The sequence below is a fragment of the Podarcis gaigeae genome, assembly GCF_964106915.1.
Source record: "Podarcis gaigeae genome assembly, chromosome: 2".
NCBI classification, from domain to species: domain Eukaryota; kingdom Metazoa; phylum Chordata; class Lepidosauria; order Squamata; family Lacertidae; genus Podarcis; species Podarcis gaigeae.
Genome location: NC_139679.1, coordinates 107,220,716 through 107,232,831, shown reverse-complemented (window position 1 = coordinate 107,232,831; position 12,116 = coordinate 107,220,716). Strand labels below are relative to the sequence as shown.

Here is a 12,116-nt window from a genome sequence, read left to right as displayed (position 1 = left end):
ACAACTGGAAATGTTGTACTTTATGTATTTTTCATAAGCAGGGGTCTGGGTTGCCATAGCAACCCCTTTGGCTTACAGAGGCTTTTAAGAGGGCTTGGGAACTTTAATGGAGTTGGCATGAAATCATTGCGCTTTGGGCACGGTTCTCGGCTGGGCACCGGCTCCTGCCTGGCATAACCGCAGCGTTCTCCTGTGTGTCGGAGGGAACTGCAGCCGCGAGTTCAAAAGCGTCCAGTTCCCTGGCACCAATGGGTGGCCGGGTGTGTGTTCCTGGCACCCTCGGGCTGGGCAGGTGGCAGGGCTTTTCTCCTGTCCCCGAGGTTGGCACACATAGACAAGGTGCCCAAACGGCAGCTGTGCCGTGCAAAATGTTCCCTCCTCTTCCTCCTCCTCCTTCTTCTTCTTCTTCTTCTCCTCCTCCTCCTCCTTTTTTACTAACGCTACGCCGAGAAAGGCACTTGCTCACGCCTAATAAGCGAGAGCTACAGTTCAGGGATCATATGTAATGGGGTCATATTATACAACTCATTGGCTGCTGGTGCAAAATAGAAGGATTCTTTCCAGGCGCGATTCAAAGTCCTGGTTATTTCGTTTTGGGAAGCCCCAAAGCAGCTTGGGATCAGGGTACTTGAAGGAGGATGGGGCAGTTGGATGCCCACCAACTGGGATGGCTTTGAAAGAGGATCATCAGTCAGATTCATGGAAGATAAGACTAGCAGTGGCTGGTAGCCCAATGGTTGTGCTCTGCCTCCATGTTCAGGGACAGCAAAACGTCTGCATACCAGTTGCTGTAAAACCTGCTTTGATCCTTAATATTGTCAACTTCCCCCATCCTGCTAAAAACAAGAACAGTTCTCATATTGTTACGTCCCTTATTGCATGCACACAGCCGAGTTTTCTAAAGTGCCAAGCAGCAATTATAAGTTTATGTTATAATGCATAAAATATGTTATAACACTGAAGAAAAATACCTACAGTGGTACCTCGGGTTACATACGCTTCAGGTTACAGACTCTGCTAATCCAGAAATAGTACCTCTGGCTAAGAACTTTGCTTCAGGATGAGAACAGAAATCGTGCTCCGGCGGTGCAGCGGCAGCAAGAGGCCCCATTAGCTAAAGTGGTGCTTCAGGTTAAGAACAGACCTCCGGAACGAACTAAGTACTTAACTCAAGGTACCACTGTACGCGAAACTGTACGCAAAATTAGATGGAAAAAATCATCTTACACAATACATATAATATGCTGGTTTTTTTTTGGGCAAAAACAGCAATGCAAAAGGGGCTTATAATCAGGCGCCTGATGCAAGAGGTGGTCCAGTGTGAGTAAAGCAACACACCTGATATTTCTAGTGTTTGGTCTAACTTGTAGATGAGTTCCTCTCTCCTCCCCCCCCCGGCACTTTTTTGGGGTAGCAAAACATTGAGAGGTGGATTGTTAAAGGTGATCGTTTCAAGGAAGACACTGGCAGTCTGGTGCCCTCTAGACGTTGTGGACTACAAGTCTCAAACATCTGGAGGGCACCAGGTTGGCAAAGGAGCTATCTGGAATATTGTGGAGTTGCAGTGTATCTGTCAGAAAGCTTCGTTTTGCCGCTGTGAGGCATTCGAGCGAACCAGAGTAGCTCTTGAGAGACAAGTTTATTGGAGAGTGCTTGGCACTAAGGCGAAGCTTTGAGACAGATGCTGTACCAGGGAACCTCATCCAATGCAGTGTCTCAGTGATGGAAGGGGTGTGTGTGGTTTGGGGTGGATCACAGCTTAATTTGTGGCGCTTCATATATCCCAGTTGCTTACCCAGGCTGAACCTTTGAATTAAATACAGAGGGACCAGGAGCCAACTTAAGCCTCATTAAGGTAATAGAAAGAGTGAGGGGCCAGATCTTTTGATCTGACCACTGGAATAAATTTGAAACCATCAAGTGCTAATTGGCATCCCTTGGGACCTGGCTGCAGTTGACCCTGCCTCTCACATGCTCCTTCCCCGGACCTTGGGAGAGTCTCTCAATCAAGCCACTGTTTCTCCAATGTCTCTCAAGCATCGTGTAGTCAGCAAAGCCTTTCCTGGGCAAAACTACCTTATTTCTCCTCAACTGCTTCTCTTTCACTCTTCTTTTCATCTCTCATCTTTGAATTCATTTAGCAAATACAGTCCTCTCTGTGGGGAGAAAGACATTTTTAGCCCTTGTGTTCTCTTATGCAGGCTATATTCAGGTGATCACGCCACAGCTTATTACTCACCATCTGACTGTATGTGCCGCTCCTTTCCTCCTTGGTGTGCCAGAATGAAACCTGGAATTCTTCAACTAACCACAGTTTCCCATTTCATTTGGACCAGGAAACGATGGTCATCAGATTGGAGCAAGCTAGGATCTTAAACCTCAGGCCTAAATAGGTTTAACATCCTGGCTTGTGAAAGATTTCACTGAAATGGGAAACTAGGCTTAATTTGAAGACTTACTGTCTTATTGCGGTGCATTATGGGGTGGGGAAGAGGTGATATGAGACTGGAGCAGTTAGGCAAGAGGTTTAGGCATATCTCTGTTTATGAAGCCAAGATATGATGATTCAGAGGTGGCCAATTGGTGCCTATTAAATGCTGGATTTGTTTTATCCAGAAATAAAGCAGAGGGTACTCAGACCAAAGTGAAAATAATAAGTGGCATGGAGGTGTGTTAGATCCCTTCCCATGATTTTTGGTAATCCCCTGATCCTGCCTCATCCCCCCCCTCCCCATTAAATACCAGGCTCACTCGTTTTCCATTCTTGGGCAATGTGCTTGAGCTCCAGATGTTACTGGATTGTCAAAAAAGATGGTATTCAAAGCCTGGTTGTGGGGCAGACGACTTTGGTAGATCCATGTTGGGAAGGTGCAGTATGTCCTAGTTGGTTCTGCTGGACCTCTTGGAAGCTTTCAGTACTATTAACCATTTATTCTGGACCACCTGACTGGGGTGGAACTTTTATCATTTTTTTCATGGTGGCTCCAGTTCTTCTTTGAGGGACAGTTCGAGAATGTGGCACTGGGAGGCTTCTAGGGTGTCCTCCCATCTTGTCTCCCATGCTGTTCAACATCTACATGAAAACACCAGGGATTTGAAGTTCAGTCTCATCAGTATGGTGACACCCTCTGTCTCCTTTCCATCCAACTCCGAGGAATCCATTATCAGTTCTGAATCGGTGTCTGATATTAGTGCTGGTGAACAATTGGAAACCTGATTATTCTAGACTGTGGAGATCTGCGTTTGGGTCTCTCCTTGGTGATGACCACCAGCCTTGTAGCCATTGCCATCTCTCTGCTTACTTACGTACGCTATGCTGGTGGGGAGAGCAGGGTTAACATTTCCTTCTATTTGTTAGCTAATCTGAGTCTGGATCCAGGATCTGTTAAATTTGTGGCCACTGAGCCTTTTAAACAAGAAGACAGTGAACAGGGCGGTGCACATTCTTGGTGGCTGTGGAGTCTCTCCCCCCCCCCCCATTCCCCCTGATCTGTTGGCTTCAAAACAAGATGACAGAAGCTACCGGGCTTTACACTGAATGTATGCCAAGATGAGATTTTGCAGTCACTTGTAGCTTGAGAAGCACATCCAGGCAACACCTGTCCCCTCCAATCTGCAGTTGGTGCCTGTGCGGGTAATAGCCTGTTTTGCCTCCAATAGATTTGAGAGCACCGTCCAAGTTGGCAAGCTGCAAGACCTCATCCACCGCAGTAAAATGGCCAGGTGTAGAGGGCGGTTTGTCTGCCCCGTCATCCTCTACAAGGGCAAGGTAAAGCTCTATCTCTGTGTGCGTGTGTGTCTTGTGACTTTCATGGTTTTCTTTTCTTACGCGGATGTCTCATTGTAGCTTTTGCACGATTTACTGGAGGGTGCCTTCAGCCATGAGCAGAAGGCGCTAGAAAGCGGGTGCAGCAATCTCTTGACAACCTTTCTTCGATGCTCCCAGGTCAAGCGGGCATGCACCTGTGCAGACTGAGGCCGGGCTGGCGCCTTTTCCATAACTTGCAGATTTGTTTCAGCTCTGCTACCGATAGGTGAACTTAAAGAGGATCCTGCGGGGACCAGCCTAATCCCGTTCATTAACGGTTTGAGGCAGAGACGGTTCAAAGAGCATGTTAATGAAGCGCACAAGGCTGATATTAGTTAAAAAGGAATTGCAAATAGTGGTGCAAAGTAGAATCATGGGGAAATGTAGCTTAGCAGAGGGTTGGGAAGTAATTAAGCCTGACCTGCGAGCCATGCAGACCTCCATCTGGAAGGCGCAGTGCAGGCCATGAGTGCAAAGCCAGACTCTCTCGAATTGGGAATGGGAAAAGGCTGGGAGAGGAGGAGGAGGAGGGTCCGTTGCTTCTCTGTGCTTTGATGGCCATTTGTTGCATCTCTCTCTTTCCTCAGCATATATGCCGATCGGCCACCCTGGCGGGGTGGGGGGAACTTTATGGGCGCACAGGATACAACTACATTTTCTCAGGTAAGGGAGGTGTAGGTTTGGTAACAGTTGCCGTGTGTTATCTCTGTTTTATAACGCTAGTTGGGGGAGCATCCTTGAAAATTGGTGTGAGCAGCAGGCTTGAGCTGCCATTGAGGACAGTGGCTTAGTTCAAAACGGAAACCAAACTCATGTTCCCTAGAAAGCCAAAGCTGGTAAGTTCTGCAAGGAGAGGAATATGCAAAGGGTACTGTCAGGTGGTGGTAACCATTTGTGGCCTTATCTTGTGGGTCTGCAAGTTCCGCCGTAAGCTTCCTATTTCAGTACTGGAGTCTGCTCCCAAGGGCATCTTTGTGGCATGTCTTCAGTGATGAAGTAATTGCAGGAATCCCTGGTCATACAGGAGAACTGTGACCAGGGTGACTTTTTTCATTCTTCAGACACTGCTGCATAGATTCTGCATTTCAGAAACGAAGCAAAACCTCTGGGCCAAGGAAGCTACCTGTTGCACAAAGAAAATCTGATTTCCAACGTCCAAGTTATGCAAAATATGACATTTAGACAATTGTCCTCTTAATTATGGGGACGCGGGTGGCGCTGTGGGTTAAACCACAGAGCCTAGGACTTGCCGATCAGAAGGTCAGCGGTTTGAATCCCTGCGACGGGGTGAGCTCCCGTTGCTCAGTCCCAGCTCCTGCCAACCTAGCAGTTCGAAAGCATGTCAAAGTGCAAGTAGATAAATAGGTATTGCTCCGGCGGGAAGGTAAACGGCGTTTCTGTGCGCTGCTCTGGTTCACCAGAAGCGACTTAGTCATGCTGGCCACATGACCTGTATGCCGGCTCCCTCGGCCAGTAAAGTGAGATGAGCGCCGCAATCCCAGTGTCGGTCACGACTGGACCTAATGGTTAGGGGTCCCTTTACCTTTACCTCTTAATTATGGGGAGCTGCACTCAATGCTAAGATTCCCCTCCCCTATTTTCTGATTGGCTGTACACCTTCAGGAGGTCATCGCAGCATTAAGGTCTTTAACTTGGGTGGGGAACCTCTGGCCATATTTGGTCCAGCACAGGTCTCAATCTGGCTGGTGAGGCTGTTTCCCCCAAACCACACCCAGCTGCTCCATAGCTGACATCACATATGAGAAGTCAAGTGTAGGGCAGGTACAGGTGCAACTGGATTGGCTGCATGACAGACTTACTTGTGGGGCAGCCTGATCACACAGCCTATTGCTGCAGAAAGCAGTATTGAAGTCCCCACCCATCAGCTAAATGGGCGGTGAGGTCACGCCTGTTGTGATCGGCTATGTGCCCAAGTTGTGCTGATGGCCGGTGACTGCAGCCCTGCTTTCTGCAAAGGATCCGCTGCATGACTCAGTTTCCTGAAGGCATCTCTGTTGCATTGCTGATCTCTGCAGAAAACGGCTGAGCCACAGCCCTGTCCCTGATGTCTGGGAAGCGCTGAGCAGGATACTTGAGCAGGTGAGCTGGACAGGCCACATGTCAACCATCTGACATCACTGTGATGTCAGGTGGTTGTCAGGTAAGCTGTCCCATTGGGCGGAGGCAGATAAGGATCTGGTCCACTGGGCCAAAAAAGTTCCCCAAACCTTTTTTTTTGTTTTGTTTTGCTGAAACTGTTAGTTTTACTGCATGCATCAATTTCTTCAGCTAGACTAAATGAACAGTCTTGATTTATTGCCAGCACCATTTGCTTTACCATGCAGGAAGCAGGCACCCGTTCCTTATCCACTCGATAAGTTTCACGTCAGAAAACACTTTAAATATAATATTTAATGTTATGCATAGCACTGAAAAGGGAAAGGATAGGTGTAGTGTCAAATATACCTGGGTGGTCCAGGAGAATATACGAGCGTGGGACTCTGATCTCTTCAGAGCCATGAAGTCATTGAGTGCCAGTATGGTGTAATCTGTGTCATCTTAGCTGCTATATCTCAGCCTAGCCTACCTCGCAGGGTCGTTTTCAGGGTCTACATCACCTTGGAGCAATTCCCCATCAATGAAACAAGGGGTGGGACTGAAGGGGAAAAGCTCTGTAATATAACTGGTCCCGTTGATAGTATCCTTCCAGTTTGTGAGGCGGCAAGCAAGTCGCTTACGTGAGACGAGCCTGATGATTTGATAGGACTCACTCATCATCACAAACGACATCTTACATTATTGGAACACGTGGGAAGTCCAAAACCATGCTTTGTGGGAGAAATGCTGAGATTCTTATGCCAGCTGATCCAATCTGTTTAGGGCAGAGGTTGTGGCTACTAATATATTGAACTTCTCTCGGTATCTTCTCTGTAGGGGGCACAGACGATGCCTGGGCAGATACAGAGGACATGTCAGAAGAGGACTCTGCTTTCAGGTCTGTTTGACCCAACCACCTCCTACAAATATGTCAGACAAAGTTCTGACTCCTTTTCCTACATTGATCTGCTTTATGCTGCCATGGCAGGGAGAAAATGTAAGAGGGCCCTTTTCTGCCACCATGGAGCTGCAGTAACGGAAAAACTTGCACTTCCATAATTTCATCTCTCCCAAAGCAGGGAAGTACTTGGCTGTTGTGGGTCGCAAAGCAATGGCTGGTGTTCTGTGAGAACAGGCCAGTCCAATGATGCTTTTTCTGGGCTGCAGTAGAGTTCATGGGGGGAGTAAGGATTGTATGGGAGGTGGACTACACACTTGCTGCCAATATTTCTTCTTGGGTTTGTTTGTTTTTTTAATTCCACGAACCTATAGCCTGCTGTACTATATTAAGGCACTTGGAAGTGCTTCACAGTAGAATTTAAAACAAAACTGGAGAACAACTCATAAAAAGCAGTCCTAAAATCTCAGCATAGAAATATCAATAATAAAATACTTCGGCGAGATCAAAAGAACAGTTTGAAGCAAAACTTTAAAAGCTCATCGGCAGAATGGGCTCCATTGTTAATGCATAGATTGCCATTTTAAGATTATTCCTTCTGGTAATTTTAGGCCAATTAAAATCCTCTCTCAAGGACTTGCTTGTTTGCCACTCGCAGGGCAGTGTTGGACGTGTGTGACTTCTAAATTTGATTGCTTAACTGGTTTGGCTTAGCTCCCCCCCTCCTCCCGAACTTAATTCTGGAGGCCTTAATTCTGGAAGTTGTTGGGGACCTCTTTGGAGTTCTCAGCAACCCCTACAGAACCACCCCCAGAATATGGGGTGAGGTCAGGACACCTAAATCATTGTACATTTTCATAGTAGATGTGCTCCTTTACAAGAACCTCCAGAGATTTGGATAAATAATGTAACCCTTTTTCCTAAAGAGGTTCTTCAGATGCTTTTACTACTGAGCTGGGGCACCATCCATCAGGGAAGCTCTCCTGCAAAAGCCACGTTGAAATCAACGGGTCTTGCACAGGAGAATCGCCCGGCTTATCATGTCCTCGGTCTTGGCCATTGTAGAGCATTAGGACTGCTGTGTGAAGCGTTTTGTGTTGGCTTGTCGGACTTGCTTATGCCTCGATTGTGCTAATCTGAGCCTTCTGCATTTCCTCCTCCGGGCGGAAAACCTCATCCCCTTGTCCTGTATTTCAGAAATGCAGACTCGCAGCTGTTCGACAAGGTCCGAGGTCATGACATCAAGCTCTTGAGGTACCTGTCGGTTGCGTACATCTGTGACTTGATGGTGGAGAACAAGAAAGTGAAGTTTGGCTTGAAGTAAGTACGGGTGCCATTTGTGTGTTGTGTGTCCCAATTGGCTGCCGGCAACTTTTGAGAAGGATGCTCCTGAGAGCAGGTGTAGGACAGCGGTCAGATTTAGATCAGGGATGTTCCACAATGGTTCTCACTGTTGCCTAAAGGTTCCTGAATAACTAACCTTGAGCAGGTCCTATCACTCGGCCTCAGCTGCCTTCAAGGAGGTATTGTGAGGATAAAAGGCAGAAAGGTAGAGTTGGGATGGGGAAGCACTCCAGATATTGAACTGCATCTCCCATCATCCCTGGCTATTGGCCATGCTGGCTGGGGCTGATGGGAGTTGGAGTTCAGTAACATATCAAGGTTTCCCCATCCCTGCTGCAAAGAAAACGGTGGGATAAAAATATATTGAAATGAGTTTTAAAAAGGAAGCCAAGTTATTGCTGCTATCTGGATATAGCAACCAGGTTTCATTTTCAGCAGACATTCCTAGGGTCATTCTCTCTCTTTTGACTTCTCTTTGCCTGCCCTGCTGGAAAGAGCCCCCAAATGGAGGAATGTGCCGAGTGCATCTCTGTGTTTTTGGCCTAGGTTTGTTTTTCCTTGAGCGTAGAGCATCCTGAAGTGTGGTTGCAGATAGTTGTTCTGCACGTAATGCAAGGATAGAATGCTAGGTAGCAGCACTTCAGAATGCAAGTGGGTGAGGAACTTCATTTTTTTTAATGCTCATTGCATGTACTACACTGAACTTTTCTCTTATGAGTTTGCTCACTATGTGCAGGAATAATGTTTTATAGTGCGTTGATCAGCTCAAAGTCTCTGCCATGAAATGCTTGCTTAATTAGGCAGGGTGTTTTTGTTTTTGTTGTTGTTGTTGTTGCAGGGAGCTTTTCCAGGTCTTGGCAGGATGCCTGCCACTTGGTAGCCATGAGCTTAAAGAACTTGGCTTGCTTCATAAATGAAATTGGTTTGTGGCATTCTGCATTCAGCGTGATGCCATTTCTAATTCCCCACCCCAGACTCATCAAAATTAAAAACAAACAAGCTTCTGTTGGAGAGTAGGCGTGAAGGGTAATCCGGCCAGGTACTTCTTTGTAATCTTCAAGAAAAGGAAAAGAAAAAAGAATGCCAGATGGGATAATTTAAGCACAAAGACTAGCTCATGCCTTAATTGGAAAGAGATCCTGAATGTGCAGTTATTCTCTGTAAACTTTTGTTGGTGAAAAGCTGAGATTATTTGGGGTGGGGGTGGGGAGCAGCAGGGGAAACTGGGCTGACTTTGTTGAGGTTGGCCCACAATTGCCACGCCATGCCAGCCAGCTTCACACACGTGTAGTGTGTTTCTCTGTTTTCCTTCCCTAGCGTGACGTCTTCCGAGAAGGTGGATAAAGCACAGCGCTATGCAGACTTCACCCTCCTCTCCATCCCGTACCCAGGTAGGAAGGAAGCGTTCTGAGGGACGAGCAGCAATTCCGCACAGCTGTCTAGTGCAGCCTTCCTCAGCCCGGTTCCTTCGAGATGTTTCGGCCTACAACTCTCAACAGCCTCAGCCAGTGCAGTACAGTGGTACCTCGGGTTACAAACACCTCGGGTACCTTGGGTTAAGAACTTTACCTCAGGATGAGAACAGAAATTGCGCACCAACAGGAGGCCCCATTAGCTAAAGTGGTACCTCAGGTTAAGAACGGTTTTAGGTTAATAACGGACCTCCGGAACGAATTAAGTACGTAACCAGAGGTACCACTGTATGTCTAGCCCTGGGGCTGATGGGAGTTGTGGTTCAAAACACCCTGAGGACCATTAGGTTGGGGAAAGCTTTCCTTCTGGGAAGAGGGCAGAATGGCTATGAGTGGTTTCTCCCACAGTAAAATAGGAGCACCTCCAAGGAGACAAAACTCTTAAGGGGTGCGGAATAAAACCACTTATTTCATTTACAAAATTGTTCCAGTTTCTTTATCGCACCCAACGTATTTCAAGAATTGCACGGTCTCTTATCAGAGTCCCTGCTTGTCTCTGGATGGAGGAGTTCCTTTGTCTTTTGGGAGAAAACTCTGGAAATATAAGGCTCCTCGGTCAGAGTCTAGCAGTCTCTGCCCATGGCTTTTAGACCGGGTCTGTGTTGCCCTTCCATGCTCCCACTGCCACAAACCCCCACGGGAACATAGCCAGTAGCACATCAAAAGTGGATGTTGCTGCAAATGGATGTCGCGTGCCGGGATAATGGGGGGCTGCAGGAAGGATGCGTCCTTGAATTTGGCATCGCCGCTCACCCGCCATGCTGGAACTCGGGGTTTCCCCTCCCCTCCCTGCTATTTCCAAGCCTGGGATTCTGCTGCTAGGAAACAGCGAGGAAACTCACGGCAAGCAGGTGCTGACCTGGAAACTCTACAAAGTCTTGAAATGCTGTGGGATGTTCCTCGAGAGGCATTACGTGGGGGAAATGAGCACATGCTTAGGTGCTCAACATCTTCTAATGGATGGGAGAACCACACTGGGAGTGTTCCAATTAAGGTTGCATCAAGCCATGGGTGAATTGTCACCACCAGAACATGGCTCTGTAATTGCCAAGGTTGTTTTTTTTATTAAAGTTTTTGAAGGCTTTTCAAACCAATCTAGGAAGTGCCTTTGTGTGTGTGTGTACATATTTATTTATATATACGAGAATCCATTTTGAATTCAAGCGGCATGATGCTCTAATCGCAACTGGCCCAAACCTTGTCCCAGTTTGGCATGACCACTATGCTTCATGTAGCCTAGCTTAAGGTCGCATCCGCTCCAAACATTTAAAGCACTATTAAACCACTTTCAGCAGCCCTGGAGGATCTCGGGCACTGCAGTTTATTCAAGAGTGTCGGGAACTGTAACCCTGCAAAGTTAGCACCCTTAGGAACCTACAGTTCCCAGGGTTCTTTGGAGGAAGACATGACTGTTAAAGTGGGAAATAATTCTTTAAATGTATGGCCTGGGTGGAGAGGACCTGCACTCTCATTCTGAGAGACTGTTTTAAAAATCAACCAGCCAGTGTGGTGTTGTGGTTAAGAACCCGCGTTCAGAGGCCCACTGGTCATGAAACTCACTGGGTGACCTACTGCTCAGCCTAAGCTACCTGAACCTACCTCGCAGGATTGTTGTAGGAATTAAATGGAGGGGAGAACCCTGTACACCACCTTCAGCTCCTTAGGAGAAAAAGGTGGGGCATAAGTCAAACAAACAAACAAATTTGTGTATCTCGGCCTCGGTCCTTTATACCTGAAGGAGCGTCTCCACCCCCATCGTTCAGCCCGGACACTGAGATACAGCTCCGAGGGCCTTCTGGCGGTTCCGTCATTGCGAGAAGTGAGATTACAGGGAACCAGACAGAGGGCCTTCTCAGTAGTGGCGCCCGCCCTGTGGAACGCCCTCCCTTCAGATGTGAAGGAAATAAGCAGCTATCTTCTTTTTTAAAAGACATCTGAAGGTAGCCCTGTTTAGGGAAGTTTTTAATATTTAATGCTGCATTGTTTTTAACACTTGATTGGAAGCCGCCCAGAGTGGCTGGGGAAACTCAGCCAGATGGGCGGGGTATAAATAATAAATTATTATTATTATTATTATTTATCATTATATGAAGAAGTGTGCATGCACACGAAAGCTCATACCAATAACAAACTTAGTTGGTCTCTAAGGTGCTACTGGAAGGAATTTCTAAATTTATTACGATGATGATTATTAAAAATAGACACCTGGTCCTTCTTCCCAAAGGAACCCGGAGACATTTTCATATGGCTATGTACAAATAACCTCTGAGCATGCATATCGCTTTGCAGGCACGAATATTTCTATTGTGGAATAAAACTGTTAAGGAGCAAACGCTTTAAAACATGGTTCGAAGAACCAATGTGTCGCCAACTGTTTTCCCCGCCCTGTGGCCTCTTCTACCCTGCCAGCTATTCCAAGCAAGGGGATTTCAGGCTTCTCCCCTGCCAGCAAACACCATTTCAAGAACCTTTTCCAAACCAGCTTTGGGGTGGGGGG

At 47.1% G+C, this 12,116-nt stretch overlaps 2 protein-coding genes across 6 annotated transcripts in view; one reads left to right on the top strand and one right to left on the bottom strand.

The window, feature by feature from the left end:
- The window catches only part of CAMK1 (calcium/calmodulin dependent protein kinase I), a 289,871-nt gene that overhangs the window by 59,372 nt on the left and 218,383 nt on the right, over nt 1-12,116 (bottom strand). The window lies entirely within an intron of this gene.
- Nucleotides 1-12,116, top strand: part of MTMR14 (myotubularin related protein 14) — an 86,458-nt gene that overhangs the window by 13,251 nt on the left and 61,091 nt on the right. For all 5 annotated transcript variants that reach the window (XM_083723898.1, XM_083723897.1, XM_083723899.1 and 2 more), the window contains exons 3-7: nt 3,661-3,769; nt 4,396-4,471; nt 6,743-6,803; nt 8,001-8,123; nt 9,465-9,538. In XM_083723898.1, the coding sequence (XP_083580024.1) occupies nt 3,661-3,769; nt 4,396-4,471; nt 6,743-6,803; nt 8,001-8,123; nt 9,465-9,538 (443 nt within the window). The remainder of the gene's footprint in view (nt 1-3,660; nt 3,770-4,395; nt 4,472-6,742; nt 6,804-8,000; nt 8,124-9,464; nt 9,539-12,116) is intronic.